The 18,457-nt window shown below is 42.1% G+C and overlaps 1 protein-coding gene across 3 annotated transcripts in view; it reads right to left on the bottom strand.

Annotated features, from left to right (window-relative positions):
- The window catches only part of rnf130 (ring finger protein 130), a 65,711-nt gene that overhangs the window by 17,310 nt on the left and 29,944 nt on the right, over positions 1-18,457 (bottom strand). For all 3 annotated transcript variants that reach the window (XM_060927203.1, XM_060927202.1, XM_060927201.1), the window contains exons 3-6: positions 16,705-16,899; positions 12,052-12,302; positions 11,612-11,683; positions 2,182-2,264 (exon numbers count right to left, since the gene is read on the bottom strand). In XM_060927203.1, the coding sequence (XP_060783186.1) occupies positions 2,182-2,264; positions 11,612-11,683; positions 12,052-12,302; positions 16,705-16,899 (601 nt within the window). The remainder of the gene's footprint in view (positions 1-2,181; positions 2,265-11,611; positions 11,684-12,051; positions 12,303-16,704; positions 16,900-18,457) is intronic.

Here is an 18,457-nt window from a genome sequence, read left to right as displayed (position 1 = left end):
CCATGGGATTTGATGTACAAGGTGACGACGACACGCCCGACTGTGTGATTTATACACACATCGTTTATGTTGCGTGAATCGAGCAGAAGTCCTCTGATGACTTATTCCGTCTGAACAGTATTTTAGTCTTCAGATTTTGTAATTTGTAAATCAGTTGTAAATAATAATTATGAATTTTACCAACAATATAAATGTGTGTGTGTGTGTGTGTGTGTGTGTGTGTGTGTGTGTGTGTGTGTGTGTGTGTGTCACTGCAGGTGTGATGTGTTTATCATTTGGAGAGCTCTCAGGAGTGAGCGTGTGATCCTGAAGGACGAGTTAAATCCCTGAAGTCTCCGGATGTTTTGAAAGATGTGGCAGTGAGAGCAAGCAGAGAGACGACAGAATCACAGGAAGAGTCTCTGGAGACTGTTTATAAAGAATATGGTTTATGACTTGATGGTAGTGCACTTAAAGAGCGCCGTAAATCTTAATCACCGTGTCTGGCGCAAAGAAAAATGAAATCAAGCTCAGGGTAAGAGTCAGCGAACATACAGACGTTCTGCTGAGTTCCCGGAGCAGAGGCCCAATTCCACGCTCCAGAACCTCACTGACACACGAACCAGCGACAAAATGACACACGAGTGTTCACAAGCATTTGTGACACAGAGCTGTGAACTGACATTTCCTCAATTCTATGAGAATACAGCGGAGTACGACACTGTAAAGTGACAAATCCAAACGAGCATCTCGAGTGATTCCTCGGACGAATCCTGTGGCACATGATGCGATGTTTCTCGAGTTCCTACAAAATTAATTCCTGCAAAAGTGTCAGAAACACTCATCACGGTTCCATCGTCTCCTGTCGTATACGAGCTCTTATTAAACACCTACAGAGACGTGAGGAAGAGAACTAAAGCTCAGAAGGAACCAGCAGACGGCTGGTGTGTGAGGGGAGTGGATGGAGCTGATACACTTCACTCACTTTGCTAATCTAATCTAATCTAATCTAATCTAATCTAATCTAATCTAATCCAAGAATGAAGCTGATAGCGTAACACACACACCTGATTAGGTTTCTACACTGAACAGTGTGTTCTTTAATATGGTGAATTTTGAAGATACCCTCACCGGCCACTTTAATAGGAACGTGTTGTTGATTGTAAGATCCCTGTTCTTGGCTGCAGGAGTGGAACCCAGTGTGTTCTTCTGCTGTTTCATGCTGAGATGCTTTTCTGCTCACCACGGTTGTAAAGAGTGATTATATGAGTTACTATACGAGTTACTTCCTGGCAGCTCAAACCAATCTGTCCATTTCCCTCTGACCCTCTCTTATCAACAAGGCGTTTGTTTCCACCCACAGAACTGTCGCTCACTCACTCAGTGTTTTTTGTTTTCCGCACCATTCTGTGTAAACTCTAGAGACTGCTGTGTGTGAAAACACAGTGAAAGTCACACTGTGAGATCACAATGTTTCCCGTTCTGATGTTTGAACATTGTGAACATTAACTGAAGCTCCTGATTTGTATCTGCGTGGTTTGATGCGTCGTGCTGCTGTCGAGGGATCGGCTGGTTACAGAACTGCAGAGAACAGCGGGTGGATGTAGGGGTGTACCTAATAAAGTGGACGGTGAGTGTGTGTATATATGTATAAGCACTACTGCTTGTCATCAGAAGTATAAGAAACAAAACAACAACAAAAAAACCTTGACAGGCCACGCCCTCAAAAGACAGAACAGCAGCGGCCACACCCACAGGATACAATGTGAATGAAATGTTCGCTTTGGGGAGCTTTTGTTTGGGTTCAGGAGTGCAAGTGTGTGTTATGCGAGTGTGTGTTATATAAAGAATGTTACGTCCAGGTCACTGTGTGTTTTTTGAATGTGATGATTTGTGAAAGGTGACCTATAAAGCTGACAGCCAGATCTCCGACTGTGTGACCGGGCCAGATCCAGCAGATGGTGCCTGAAACTCTAGGAGGAATAAAATGTGTGTGTGTGTGTGTGTGTGTGTGTGTGTGTGTGTGTGTGTAGGAGATTACGTTTAGAGCTGACTGGAGGTCACTGAAATCAGTGTTAAAAATAACCAGAGCTGGTTCACGGCGAGACATTTACTGTTCAACACTATTATGCTCAACAGAAACCACACACACACACACACACACACACACACACACACACACACACACACGCGCTCACTTACTTGCAGGGTAAGATCCGCACCACGTCGTTCAGCTGGTATCCTTCGATGCACACAGCACAATGATTAAAATCAGGCTCTGTTTCCTGGAAAACATTAATTAAAATAATGTGAGATTTACAGTTTGTTCAAGTAAATGTTGAACATTAACGCTGCTCTTTCACTCGTTTGGATCCCGTCAGCCATCTTGACAGCTTTTTAACATGAAGGTCAGTTCTCCAAGTTCTGTATTAACCAACAGTAACCTGACTCGAGTAGGAACATCTGAGTAACGCAGTAACAGAAATTTTTGCCAAAACGAGTGCAGCTGCAAATCTCAGGTTTATATTAACGCACTCTTTCTAATACGTTAATGTTTCTATAGGAACAGCTCACTTGTAGGGGCGTGTCCAGCAGACGCTCCATTAATAATAAACTGATTTAAAAAACAGTCGACATGGTGAAGGACAAATGTTTTTCTATAACGTGTCTGGAAGGAGTCTCTAGCGTCAGTACTGTGGAACTTTGCGTTTCTTCAGGACCGTTTCTTTACAGTTTCTCAGGAACATGATGGAACAAACTGCATATTTTTTGTCTTCTTAACTTCAAGAGAGAAAAAAAAAAAACCCAGAGACTGCTAGCAGGTTAGCCAGAACACTATATAGCATGTGAGTGAGTTAGTGAGTCGATTCGACATTGTTGAGAGTGTGAAGGAAACTCAGTGTGTAAATCTCTCAGGAACTCTCTTCATCTCCAGTCTTCTGTCTGCTGAGATCCGAGTGTGTGCTGAAAACCGTGCCAGTTACACACACCATGCTTTAGCAGTGAAGTGAATCTTACACACACACACACACACACACTCACTCTGTTAGGGAAGGTTGAAGGGCATGTTATAAACAGTAGTGGAACAGAAGGTTGGAGAGGAGGAATAAGGTCATTCATGCACAGGTTAGATGAAACAGCAGACAGCAGCGATGACGTAATCCCTGGTTTGTCATAACATGTTGCCTAGCAACAGCTGAGTGAGGCGACATGACAGGAATTTCTGGGTTCATGCACTGACCATGCACACCGTGAAACAGAGGATAAGCAAGTAATAATAATGAAACATTTTTTGCTGTACTTCGTAATGAAAAAAAAAAAAAATCAGAGACCAGGATGTTATAACACTGTTCGACTGTTTTGACTCATGAGGGCACTTCTTCACACAAGCTGATAAAGAGAATCCAATTAAACAAATGAGACAAAATGATTAGACTTGGTCTTTTATTCATGGAGGAAAATGATCCAAAATTGCATATCTCTGTGTGGTAAAAGTATGTGACCCCTTGTTTTCAGGGTCTGGTGTGAGCTCCTTGTGCAGTTGAACGTTTCCTGTGGATCAGATCCTGCACATCAGCGTGGAGGAGTTTGATCCCGTTCCTCTGTACACAGCAGCTTCAGCTCTGGGATTGTGGTGCGTTTCCTCACATGAACTGCTCACACATTTCTACTGGATTAAGGTCAGGACTTTGACTTGTTCATTCCAGACATGAACTTTATTCTTCTTTGACCATCTTTGGTAGAACGACTCATGTGACTCGGGTCGTTGTCTCATTTCGTGACCTACTTTCTCTTGAGATCCAGTTTACAGACAGATGTCCTGATATTTTCCTTTAGAATTCGCTGGTATAATTCAGAATTCATTGTTCCATCAATGATGGCAAGCCGTCCTGGCCCAGATGCAGCAAAACAGGCCCAAACCATGATACTACCACCACCATGTTTCACAGATGGGATAAGGTTCTTATGCTGGAATGCAGAGTTTTCTTTATCCAAACATAAAGCTTCTCATTTAAACCAAAAAGATATATTTTGGTCTCATCTGTCCACAATATTTTTTCCACTCACCTTCTGGCTTGTCCACGTGATCTGCTGTTGGGCCACAGTGTTCTTTTTGGAGAGCAGTGGCTTTCTCCTTGCAACCCTGCCATGCACACCATTGTTGTTCAGTGTTCTCCTGATGGTGGACTCATGAACATTAGCCAATGTGAGAGAGGCCTTCAGTTGTTTAGACGTTACCCTGGGGTCTTTTGAGACCTCGCAGACTATTACATGCCTTGTTCTTGGAGTGATCTTTGTTGGTCCACTCCTGAGGAGGTGACAGTAATCCTGAGTTTCCTACATCGGTCTGACTGTGGATTGGTGGAGTCCAAATTCTTTAGAAATAGATTAATAACCTTTTTCCAGCCTGATGAGCATCAACATCTCTTTAAATGAGGTCCTCAGAAATCTCCTTTGTTCGTGCCACGATACGCTTCCACAAACATGTGTTGTGAAGATCAGACTTTGACAGATCCCTGTTCTTTAAATAAAACAGGGAGCCCACTCACACCTGATTGTCATCCCATTGATTCTGGCTCTAATTTCACCTTCAAATTAACTGCTAACCCGGGAGGTTCACGTACTTTTCCTACTCACTGATATATAACATTGGATCATTTTCCTCAAAAAATAAATGACCAAGTATAATACTTTTGTTTCATTTGTTTGAGTTCTTTATCTACTTTTAGGACTTGTGTGAAACTTCGATGAGGATTGAGGTCATACTTAAGCAGAAATATAGAAAATTCTAAAGGGTTCACAAACTTTCAAGCACCACTGTATATGGTCTATATAACATGTTCACATTAGTTCCCACCCCCAAGTCTACAGTAACTAATCGGACTTCAGTTCCCACCCCAGTTCTATAGTATCTAATAAAACACCTGTTCCCGTTCCAATTCCACAATAACCAGTCACTCGTTCCCGTTCCAATTCCACAATAACCAGTCACTCGTTCCCATCCCAATTCCACAATAACCAGTCACTTGTTCCCGTTCCAATTCTACAATAACCAGTCACTCGTTCCCGTTGCAATTCTACAATAACCAGTCACTCGTTCCCGTTGCAATTCCACAATAACCAGTCACTCGTTCCCATCCCAATTCCACAATAACCAGTCACTCGTTCCCGTTGCAATTCTACAATAACCAGTCACTCGTTCCCGTTGCAATTCCACAATAACCAGTCACTCGTTCCCATCCCAATTCCACAATAACCAGTCACTCGTTCCCGTTCCAATTCTACAATAACCAGTCACTCGTTCCCGTTGCAATTCTACAATAACCAGTCACTCGTTCCCGTTGCAATTCCACAATAACCAGTCACTCGTTCCCATCCCAATTCCACAATAACCAGTCACTCGTTCCCGTTGCAATTCTACAATAACCAGTCACTCGTTCCCGTTGCAATCTACAATAACCAGTCACTCGTTCCCGTCCCAATTCTACAATAACCAGTCACTCGTTCCCGTCCCAATTCCACAATAACCAGTCACTCGTTCCCGTCCCAATTCCACAATAACCAGTCACTCGTTCCCGTCCCAATTCCACAATAACCAGTCACTCGTTCCCGTCCCAATTCCACAATAACCAGTCACTCGTTCCCGTCCCAATTCCACAATAACCAGTCACTCGTTCCCGTCCCAGTTCCACAATAACCAGTCACTCGTTCCCGTTCCAATTCTACAATAACCAGTCACTCGTTCCCGTTGCAATTCTACAATAACCAGTCACTCGTTCCCGTTGCAATTCTACAATAACCAGTCACTCGTTCCCATTGCAATTCTACAATAACCAGTCACTCGTTCCCGTTGCAATTCTACAATAACCAGTCACTCGTTCCCGTCCCAATTCTACAATAACCAGTCACTCGTTCCCGTCCCAATTCTACAATAACCAGTCACTCGTTCCCGTCCCAATTCTACAATAACCAGTCACTCGTTCCCGTCCCATTTCCACAATAACCAGTCACTCGTTCTTGTCTCAATTCCACAATAACCAGTCACTCGTTCCCGTTCCAATTCCACAATAACCAGTCACTCATTCCTGTTCCAATTCTACAATAACCAGTCACTTGTTCACGCCATTGATTCTACAGTAACCAATTAGACACTTTAATACAATAAAAGGACTTTTCAATGCTGTCTGTCTGTCTGTCTGTCTGATGGTGGGCGGCACGGTGGTGTAGTGGTTAGCGCTGTCGCCTCACAGCAAGAAGGTCCGGGTTTGAGCCCTGTGGCTGGCGAGGGCCTTTCTGTGTGGAGTTTGCATGTTCTCCCCGTGTCCGCGTGGGTTTCCTCCGGGTGCTCCGGTTTCCTCCACAGTCCAAAGACATGCAGGTTAGGATAACATGGGGCGACCTTGAGCGAGGTACCGAACCACCGACTGCTCCCTGGGCGCTGTAGTATAGCTGCCCACTGCTCTGAGTGTGTGTGTGTGTGTGTGTGTGTGTGTTCACTGCTTCAGATGGGTTAAATGCAGAGGATGAATCTCACTGTTCTTGAAGTGTGCATGTGACAAAGTTTTTTTCTTCTTCTGATGAACCTCAGCCTGCGCATCAGCCATTTTGCGCCTCATTTTTCTGTTGTATTTGTTTTCGTTCTTTTTTCCAGGAAGGTCCTCTTTTCAGGATGCTATTTGCATCACTCGGTCATGTCCTGTGTTTTCTCTCTGACCAAGGTGACCGTGTGTGGAGACGTGTTGGGTTTCTCATGGTGCTTCTCACTCAGCGTTTCACCACCAACTGCGTGCGTGTGTCAGTATATAGCGTGCTCACTGAGATTTCAGTGCCTACAGAACGTGGTGCAACGTGTGCATTTATGGGCAGCAGTTTTCTGCTGATATCACTGTGTAATGCTGAAATGAAACACAGTGGTGTTAAATCTACACCCGTCCTGGAGGAACAGTAAATAACGCATGGGTTTTGAACATTATCGATAGCAATGCGGCCGTGCCACTATAAGCATGTATGGTATTGTTGGTGCATCTGCCTAATGCAGGGGTGGCCAACCAGTTGGAGACCAAGAGCCACATTTTTTACTGTGTTACCGCAAAGAGCCACATCATACACATGGGCACACGAACATCACCCATCCCTTCCTCTCTCTCTCTCTCTCTCTCTCTCTCTCTCTCTCTCACACACACACACACACACACCCCTCTGCTCAGCCAGATTAATAGTAAATGTCACACACCAACATATTTACTCCTACAGTACTAAGACCACAGGCTGAGGCCAGTCATTTTTAACAATGAACATTGTGTGCACTTACTATGCATGCTGCTTAGTGGGACTCATGGCATTACCAAAAAAAAGCCACACCATACACATGACCATCGCCCCCCCTCCCTCACAGACGCTCACGCACGCACCTCTGCTCAGCCAGATTAATCGTAAATGTCACATGCCAACATGAGAGAAATTTACTCCTTCAGTCAGTACTAATACCACAGGCCAGTCATTTACAGCAATCAATACTGTGTGCACTTTACTATGCATGTTGCTTTGAAATGAGCTAATGACGACTGACATATAAGGCAGAATGGCTTGCCATTACGTTCAACAAAAAAGTATAAACTCTCCCACTCTGTTAAAAATGTCCTATGTTCGTCTTCATATTTTCGTTTTGCTGTGCATTTTTTCATTGCCATTTTGAGAGGCTACTTGACACAAGATACACCTTGCCCAAAAACTTAGCGATTATCTCACGCACATGCGCATTTGACATGACCTGAAAATACCGTAATATACCCAAGCAAAGCGAAGATGCATTTGACGAAAATACCATACTGAACTCAAGCAAAGCGCACACGCACATAAAAAAAAAAAAACACAAACACAAACTTCGATATGAACGTAAGAGCCACATGACACCGGGCAAAGAGCCGCATGCGGCTCGCGAGCCGCGGGTTGGCCACCCAAGGCCTAATGGTTAGAGAAGCAGTTTTGGGACCAAAACGTTGCTGGTTCGATTCCCTGGACCAGCAGGAATGGCTGAAGTGCCCTTGAGCAAGGCACCAAACCCCCACCTGCCCCCCAGGCTGCTCTGGGTGTGTTGTACGTCGCTCTGGATAACAGCGTCTGCTAAATGCCTGTACTGTAATGAAATATGGAAGTGTGGGTGTGCCTTGAATAACATATTTTATTGTGGGCGTGTCTTTGAATCCATATATGTAAATGAGCAGCCCTGAATGAGCATTCGTCACAATATACAGGAATTAAGGAATAAATTTTTTTTTTAATCTCTACATTTCGGTCATGTCGAACAGTTTATCACCAAATTGCTAGCAGGTACAACTGGTTGCCATGGTTACACTGTTACTGAATCCTGTTGTAATCGAACCGTGTCAGTAAAGGTGTTGGTGTGACTGTTATTACTGTCTGGACAGACGTTCTCCAGTCTTACAGTCGTAAGGTCTGACGGTCTTACAGCTTCTCACAACTGCCGTTTATTCGCGTCCCAAAATATTTGAAGTGATAAACTGATAGAAAAGTGATAGAACTTTTCATTTTATATATTTAAATTTAACTTCTATTGAGCATTTTTAAAATCTGTATGCAACTGACTTTCATTTGAGACTAAATAATAAACAGTATGAGATTAAACAGTGACATTACATATTAAACATTCGGGTTTAGTCACATGATGCTTTTATTGGCTGCAGCATAACCTCATATCCAGCTGTAACCCCTCCCCTCCCCCTCCCCTCCCCCTCTACTGTCTTTATCTTTCCCAGATGGAGAGATTTGGTTTCTCTGTCCTCCTCAAAGGCTGCTGATGTTTTATTCATGGCTGGAGAGGAATGACCTTGACCAGAATCTGATCATCTCTCTCTCTCCTCATCCCCTTCTCCATTAGCATCTCTTCACAGGAGCCTTTCCTACCGTATAAACCCGCTCGGACGTCTGACCAGGAGAAAAGCTACCCGTCTAAGCCAGTGCAAGCAATTACAGTCCGATTTTCATTTTGATTTTAACGTTTAAATTTCTGTTTTTCTCTCGGGTGAGGGATAAGCTTTTTTTTTGCTTTGTTTTTTGTTGAACTTACTTAAAATGCTTTATAAATCAGGATAACTTTTTTCCAATATAAACTCCGCTATAAATCAACTCTGACATTTTATGAACACTTAACCAACCTAAACAAGTAGAACTCTACACCAGTGGTTTAATAGTTGAATTTGTTATTGAAGCTGTTGCAGAAAAATTATTTCACACAGGACCTTGATTTGACCTTGACCTTGCCTAGATCCATTCCAAAACCTAATCAGTTCATCTACTGGAAATAAAAATTATTCCATATCAATCCTACAGTCATTCAACCACTCGCTCTTGACAAGTCACACTAAAGATGATCTCTGACAGACACACACACGACCCAAAAGCACAACGTCTCCATTAGCCAGTCTGACATGACAACTGGCAATGATTTACCGACGATTTCTGTTTACAGTTACATTTAACTATAACCACCAGCTTCTCTTTTTTCTCTCTCAAAGTTAATCAGACAAAGATAATAAAAATCACAGCTTTCTCCATCATGTTCCTGTGAAACTGTAAAGAAGTGTAAACTCCTCTGAAACTCACATTGATAACATTACCCGGATAGCTTTCTTTCATCTCAGAAATATTGCTAAGATAAGAAATTTAATGTCACTACATGATGCGGAAAAACTAGTTCATGCTTTCATTCCCTCCAGGTTGGATTATTGTAATGCCTTACTGTCTGGATGTTCCAATAAGTGCATAAACAAGCTCCAGTTAGTTCAAAATGCATCAGCAAGAGTCCTTACTAGAACTAGAAAATATGACCCCATCACCCCTGTCTTATCCACACTGCATTGGCTCCCAATCACATTTCATATAGATTATAAAATACTACTATTGACCTTTAAAGCACTGAATGGTCTCGCACCACAGTACCTGAGTGAACTTCTGCTCCTCTATGACCGGCCACGCCTACTTAGATCAAAAGGTGCAGGCTATCTGCTGGTACCTCGTATAGTGAAGGCTACATCAGGGGGCGGAGCCTTTTCTTACAAAGCCCCACAGTTATGGAACAGCCTTCCAAGTAATGTTCGGGAATCAGACACAGTCTCAGCGTTTAAGTCTCGGCTGAAGACAGATCTGTTTAGTCAAGCCTTGTGTTAATGGTGTTTATGAGGTAAAGGAGTAGATCTGGAGGATCCTCAGACAGAGTGTTTTGGTAAACTGGGATGTATGGATGCTGTCAGTCCCCACTCGCTTGCTCACTCGGGTTTGTTGACGGTGTAGTGGCTGCTGCTTTATGTCCCGGGGCCCCTCATGCCTGTGTTACCTTCTGACTCTCCCCTTTTAGTTATGCTGTCATAGTTAGTCTCACCGGAGTCCCTGCTTGCACTCAGTGCAATATGTATACTGTTCCTACTTATTCAGGTGACATTGGGCATACCTAACAACCCTGTCTGTCCCTCTGAGTTACATGTCGGTCCTGGGATCGACATGCTGAACCTCTTCTGCTCCTCAGACCTGCCTGATCCACCCTGGTGTCCTGTGTCTGGTTGGAGTCTCATCGCATCGCTCCTGTGGAGGACGGCCCCATGTGGACAGTTGAAAGTCACACCTGGAGGACGCTCTGGACTCTTACAGTAATGCTTTTATGGCTGAGGACTGCAGTTGACTTGCTAACTTTAGGACTGCAGTTGTCATGAACAGTTTTGCACTCAAGTTTCCATCAATGAAGAGTTTATAACATCAACGAAACTGACTTCCTGTTAAACTATCATGAATTTCCTGGTTACACAGTTGTACTTTGTGACTCTATAGGACACAGTTATAGAAGTGAGTTATTTATAATCACGCTGTCTGTTATCACCCAGATGAGGATGGGTTCCCTTTAGAGTCTGGTTCCTCTCGAGGTTTCTTCACTGCAAAAAACTGAAAACTGAATTTGAGGAGAAAATGACTCAACACTCGTGAAATGATCTTGCTGCATGGACAGATATTTTTACTTGATAAGACGTCTTAGAATAAGTTGATTGCAATCTAGAACTCGGTTTAATAATCTCAGAATTGGTGTCTTGTATTCTTCTAATAGGAAATGCTAGATCGGTTCAACTATTTTCAAGATATTTTCACTTGCTAAGATATCATTTTTTACAGAGTTCTTCGTGTCGTCCGAGGGAGTTTTTCCTCAACACAGTTGCCACAGGCTTCATCATTCAGGATAAATTAGGGATAAAATTAGTTCATATTTAAAATCTTTAAATTTCTGTAAAGCTGCTTTGCGACGATGAAATAAACTTGACTTGGCCTCTGTCCTGAAGACGTCAGAAAACTTACAGTTTCAGCTTCATCTCTGACTGTTACACAGCACTCACACTGGAGACTCCTTACAGAGACCACACACACACACACGCACACACACACACACGCGCACACTTCTCCTCACAGAAAACTTCACCACATCAACTCTTATTTTTTAATCTGTTTATCAGTGGAGCATCTGCTGGACACACCCCCTGAATGAGCTGTTATTATGGAAACGATAAGGTATCACAGCGAGAGCATTAATATAAGTCTGTGGAAATGGTGATGTCAGGAAGCAGGTCCTCACCTTATCGCCTCGCTTCACCGTGCGAGTCGTCAGTTTACTGATCGCTTTCTTCGCAGCGTCTCCAAGCCGTCGCTACGTTCATCAAATCAGAACAAGGAGAAAGCACGTCAATAAAATAAATTACAATAAATAAAATAATGAAATATGTAAAAAGAAAATACATTTTTTATTAAACTATCACTTCATAAAACATGTTTCCTAAACTCAAAGGAACACATTATTTGTAGCGACCTTGTTTTAATACATTTATTAATAATATTTCTAATTAACTATTAAAAAACTAATAATGAATTTAAACGTTAATAAAAATTATAGTATGTGTAAACACCAGGCATTTATTCAGAAGCATATTTAAAGTGTTATTTAGCCAAAAAGAAAACACATGATTAGATGTCTATTAAGCATTTGTGTGTGTGTGTGTGTGTGTGTGTGTGTGTTACCTGACTTCGATCTCGTGCGTTCGTGTCTCTGATCTTCTGGATGAAGTAGAAGATAAGCCAGGCGGAGGAGATGATCATCAGGACGATGAAGGAGATGGAGACAAACACCAGCGAGCCGCGGTTCAGGTTCTTCACCGGACCTCGAGAACCGACCGACACCAAAACCCACACCGTCTCGTTCTTCTCCAAGAAAATCAGCAGATCCTTCCCCAGTGACTCGGTAATCATCACCGCCACCGTGACCCCAGTGCCTACACACACACACACACACACACACACACACACACACACCTTCCTAAGATACAGTTGCCTTGATAATTAAATCTGTAAATCGCAATACACTGTACACTTGTCAGATGTGGGCGTGTCTTAGTTTATACTTAGAGGAAAATAGGTGCTCCGATATGCAAATTAGAGTGGTTCTGGAAAGGCATGTCCTTTACTAATCTGTGAATGTGGGTGTGTCTGTCTTTAATTAATTAACATGCTTTTAAGACCATATATGGGAATCTGAGTCTTTGAGAACCAGTCTTTTCTATATATGGAAATGTGGGTGTGACTTTACAACCATGAATGATATATTATGAGCATGTCATACATTAAAAAAAAAAAAAAAAAAGGAGCAGCTGTAAGTAACCAAGTCTAAAGCTATATGTAAATGTGAGCGTCTCTGAACAATATATTTGCAGTTGTGGGTGTGTATTGGGCTCCATATATGGAAATCAGAACACATCTGACTATGTATTTGTGATTGTGGGCGTGTCTTGAACATTATATATGGAATGTGGGTGTGCCTTTATAACCATATATGGTATTGTGGCTACATCTTAGTTTAAATTACCGAGTAAGAGCAGCTGTGCGTAACCATGTCTAACACCATATATTGTGTTGAGGGTGTACCGTGAATACTACATTTTATTGTGGGTGTGTCTTTGAGTCTATATATGGAAATGAGCAGCTCTTAATGAGTGTTTCTTTAACACTATATATGGGAATGTGGGTGTGGCTTTGAGACCATGTTTATGGTTGTAGGCTCATTTTTAATCGATGTATTGAAATAAGACGGGGCTGTGGGTGTGTCTTCATTTATTTATGAAAAAGAGAGGATGTGTATTATGTATCTATATGGAAATGTGGGCATGTCTTTTAGTCCTTATATGGAAATAAGAGTGGCTCTGAGTGGGCGTGTCAAACCCTTTATATGCACATAAGCAGGAAGTCTTTGGCACTGATCTGAGTGTAGTTTCATAGATTATTGGAAAATTAATAAATATTCAGAGTTATTCTATAATATTCATTAATATTAATAACTATTCCACATTCATGTGATGTTTCTTGACTCCAGTTTGTCGTTTGAATGAATTCAGTGATCTGATTAAAACTCCCAGCAGACTGAGCGTCTCTTTTAGCCCCAAGAGCATTAAACTACGCCACTGTTTATAATTTATCTCCGGCATCTTCTCATAAAAACATCTCGATCAGCTGTGTCTGTGACCCCAACTGTCTAAAACGTGCGTTTATCAAACTCCCTGCTTTCCGTCGCCGAGGCCATGGTCATAAATAAATAGAAACTTTTTAAAAATTCTATACCGTTCAAAATTATTATTAAATTACTATCAAAATGGAATATTATTAAAGAATTCTTTCATGCATTTACATTTTTATCCAAAGTAGAATATTATCATAGAATTATTTTAAGCATATTGATTTGGCCCAAAATTGGAATATTATTAACAATAATTTTATGCATTTGGTTTGATTTATTTTTCTGTTCAGTAATACAGAACAGCATTATTTTCTACATCCTTTATATCATATTTTTATCTTTTTCCTTTTCTACCTGTAAATTCTGGTTTCTCATCTCATCTCATCTCATTATCTCTAGCCGCTTTATCCTTCTACAGGGTCGCAGGCGAGCTGGATCCTATCCCAGCTGACTACGGGTGAAAGGCGGGGTTCACCCTGGACAAGTCGCCAGGTCATCACAGGGCTGACACATAGACACAGACAACCATTCACACTCACATTCACACCTACGCTCAATTTAGAGTCACCAGTTAACCTAACCTGCATGTCTTTGGACTGTGGGGGAAACCGGAGCACCCGGAGGAAACCCACGCGGACACGGGGAGAACATGCAAACTCCACACAGAAAGGCCCTCGCCGGCCCCGGGGCTCGAACCCAGGACCTTCTTGCTGTGAGGCGACAGCGCTAACCACTACACCACCGTGCCGCCCTAATTCTGGTTTCTATAAATCCTATTTTTGTGTCATGGTCAGACGCAAAACATTTCCCTGCACATTGTGCTGTGTGCGTGTGTGAGAGAGAGAGAGAAATACAATCTGAATTAGGAATAAATAAAATGTAAAAAAGTATACTTCTTGTATAAGGATGGTGTTTATCTCAATTTGAGCAAAACAAGCAGAATTAGTAGAAATAAAACGTATAAATTTAGATCAGTGTAGTGTTACATGACGATTATTGTAGTGCAGATGTGTTTAGCGTTGATGTATTCTCTCTGACATGGCGATCCTCGCATTGTGAAGAGCATCTGTATTCATTACGCTCTGCTCCTGTCTGTAAAGGTTAACTGATTCACTGACTGATCTGTGTGTGGGTCAGAGAGAGAGAGAGAGAGAGAGAGAGAGAGAGAGAGGAAAAGAAAGACAGTAAGAAGAAAAGAAAGAAAATGGAAGGCACAAAAAAGAAAGAATAAGAGAAAAGCAAGATAAAGGACGCTTGAAAAAAATAAAAGAAGGAAAAATATGACATTTACATAGTAAATAGTCAACTTAGTAGAACATTTTCATTAATAATGTTTTAATAAAGTAAACTTTCTAAAACTAAAGGAAGTCAGAAAGAAAGAAAGAAAGAAAGAAAGAAAGAAAGAAAGAAAGAAAGAAAGAAAGAAAGAAAGAAGACTATGGGAAGATGAATAAAGAAATATGAAAGCATGAATGAAAAAGAAAGACTGCAAAAATAAAAAAGGAAGAGGACAAAACAGAAAAAGAGAAATAAAGAACATCAAAGAAAGAAAGAGAAATAACAGGAAATGAGCAAGAAAAAAAGAAAAAAATATGGAGAGTAAAAATGCGACACTAAAACGCAGGTTTATTAACGTTAATGTTTTATTAATGCAGCGATTTCTCTGTTGGAATAACGTCATAAAATCACATCAAAACTGTGTCGGTCGTCACAACACCAAAATATAATCAACACATCAGGAAGTGAAAAGCAGATTGTGTTTTTCCCTGTAACAGACGTGTGTGTGTGTGTGTGTGTGTGTTATTAATGATAAATTATTATTAATTATGATGTTTAAGCTGTGAGGTGAACTCACTCTTCAGCTGATGAAGAATTCATGAATTATTCACCTTCTCCTGCTATATTTACACTCAACATCCGTCCTCACAGCACGCTGAGCATGACTCATCACTTTCACTCACTACTGTCCTCCTCTCATCATCCTCCTGTCCTCCTGTCCTCCTCTCATCATCCTCATCCTCCTGTCCTCCCGTTCTCCTCTCCTCATCCTCCTGTCCTCCCGTTCTCGTCTCCTCATCCTCCTGTCCTCCTCTCATCATCCTCCTGGTCTCCCGTTCTCGTCTCCTCATCCTCCTGTCCTCCTCTCATCATCCTCCTGTCCTCCCGTTCTCCTCTCCTCATCCTCCTGGTCTCCCGTTCTCGTCTCATCATCCTCCTGTCCTCCCGTTCTCGTCTCATCATCCTCCTGTCCTCCTCTCATCATCATCCTGTCCTCATCTTCTCATCCTCATCCTGTCCTCATCTCATCCTCCTGTCCTCCCATTCTCCTCTCATCATCCTCCTGTCCTCCTCCTCCTCATCATCCTCCTGTCCTCCTCCTCATCATCATCCTGTCCTCCTCATCATCATCCTCCTGTCCTCCTCTCCTCATCCTCCTGTCCTCCTCTCCTCATCATCCTGTCCTCCTCTCCTCATCCTCCTGTCCTCCTCTCCTCATCCTCCTGTCCTCCTCTCCTCATCCTCCTGTCCTCCTCTCCTCATCATCCTGTCCTCCTCTCCTCATCATCCTGTCCTCCTCTCATCATCATCCTGTCCTCCTCTCATCATCATCCTGTCCTCCTCTCATCATCCTCCCGTTCTCCTCTCATCATCCTCCTGTGCTCATCTCCTCATCCTCCTGTCCTCATCTCAGCCTCCTCCTGTCAGTGTTCTCCTGTCCTCCCATTCTCCTCTCATCCTCCTCCTGTCCTTCTGTTCTCCTATCAATGTCCTCCCGTCCTCCTCCTGTCCTTCTCTCATCCTCCTCAGATTAGAAGTGTCTCTCATTACCCATCCCTATAGCCAATCCGTTGTTATAGTAAACCAATAGTTTGCTAGTTCGTATGTCAGACATTTGGCATATCAGCTCGTGATCATGCTATGTAGCAAACCTGCTAGTTTAATAACAGAAACCCTGCTATGTTCTCGAATAAAAAAAGATACATGAAAATATATGTCAATGACTTCCTTCTTTCTGGGTCAAGATTTCCATATATGGATTTAAAGGAACACCCACCTTTCCATCTCTGGCCTTAAAGAAACACCTACTCATGGAACATCTTGTTTCCATTTACAGACTTAGAAACGCCCACTGCAATCTCAGAACATCTTACACCACACACACACACCTTCATGTGCCATGGTGACGGTGTCCTCTTTGGAGCTGTTGTTGTAGATGAGCACAGCGGAGGCATTAAAGGCGGCAGCCTTCAGGATCTTCTCCTTAAACGTGCACTTCCCTCTCTGAAGCAGAGCGATCCAGTGTGTCGTTTTCGGAGGAACGATGAAACGAGTGTACGGACAGCAGCCCTGCATGTCCACCACTACGGACACAACACCACACACACACACACACACACACACAGAAAAATGAGTGAATATCTGCGTGTTTACACCAGCACTAGTATTTCCTGAAAGTATATAATTACTCCTGAATTCAGGGAGCACCGAACAGCAACATGATGAGATAACTGAGGGATCAAACAGCAAAGATCTTTATTTCATGATACTAAAGATTTCTGGTTAATAAACTTAAAGATGGCGGATGTTGAGCAATGTGCAGTGCAACAAAGGCAAATTCATTCAAAGAGCAAACAAGAAGAAAGAAAAAGTCAAGGATGTGATGAAATCACAAATAAATGTGCATCAACACTGCAGCGTGACAGAGTCCCCTAAAACTAACGCCAGGTTTTAAGGGTGTAAATAACAGTGTGTAAAGTAGCTTTGTGTAAAGTGTCAATCTGTAAAGTAGCTGTGAGTAAAACAGAAGCGTGTAAAAGTAGCTGTGAGTAAAGTAGTGATCTGAAACATAAGGCTCTGTAAACAGTGCCCTGTAAACGGCTGAGTTGTAATCTACTGCTTAATAAAGTAAAGCTCTGTAAACTAACATTCTGTTATCTAGCGCTCTGTAAACTAGCACTCTGTAAATTACTGCCACATTCTGTAAACAAGCAGCATGCTACGTACACTACCGTTTAAAAGTTTGGGGTCACCCAGACAATTTTGTGTTTTCCATGAAAAGTCACACTTTTATTTCCCACCATAAGTTGTAAAATGAATAGAAAATATAGTCGAGACATTTTTCTGGCCATTTTGAGCATTTAATCGACCCCACAAATGTGATGCTCCAGAAACTCAATCTGCTCAAAGGAAGGTCAGTTTTATAGCTTCTCTAAAGAGCTCAACTGTTTTCAGCTGTGCTAACATGATTGTACAAGGGTTTTCTAATCATCCATTAGCCTTCTGAGGCAATGAGCAAACACATTGTACCATTAGAACACTGGAGTGAGAGTTGCTGGAAATGGGCCTCTATACACCTATGGAGATATTGCACCAAAAACCACACATTTGCAGCTAGAATAGTCATTTACCACATTAGCAATGTATAGAGTGGATTTCTGATTAGTTTAAAGTGATCTTCATTGAAAAGAACAGTGCTTTTCTTTCAAAAATAAGACAGACATTTCAAAGTGACCCCAAACTTTTGAACGATAGTGTAAAATAGCACAATGTAAAGCAGTGCCATTTGAAAGTAAGGTTCTATAAACACTCTGTACACTAAAAGACACTCAGGAGAGTGTATACCTCCGCCAAGCCACGTATTTGGATTTACATCAAAATCTAATCAATTGTTCTTTGGCCCATGGCCCACCTTCCCTCAAAGTTTCATCAAAACCTGTTCAATACTTTCGGAGTTCCGTTGGGAAAAGCAAACAAACAAACGGAGGCGAAAACAACCTGCTCCAACGCAGTTGGCCGAGGTAACTATTGTCCTATAAACTAGCTCTCTGTAAAGTAGCACTCTGGAAACTAAGCTGACTGACAGAGTTTGCTTGGTCTGTACAAATTGATAAAGTATGAGTGATCTAAAAATACAAGTCC

This window comes from Neoarius graeffei, chromosome 8 (genome assembly GCF_027579695.1).
Source record: "Neoarius graeffei isolate fNeoGra1 chromosome 8, fNeoGra1.pri, whole genome shotgun sequence".
NCBI lineage: Eukaryota > Metazoa > Chordata > Actinopteri > Siluriformes > Ariidae > Neoarius > Neoarius graeffei.
This window is presented reverse-complemented; position numbering and strand designations above follow the sequence as displayed.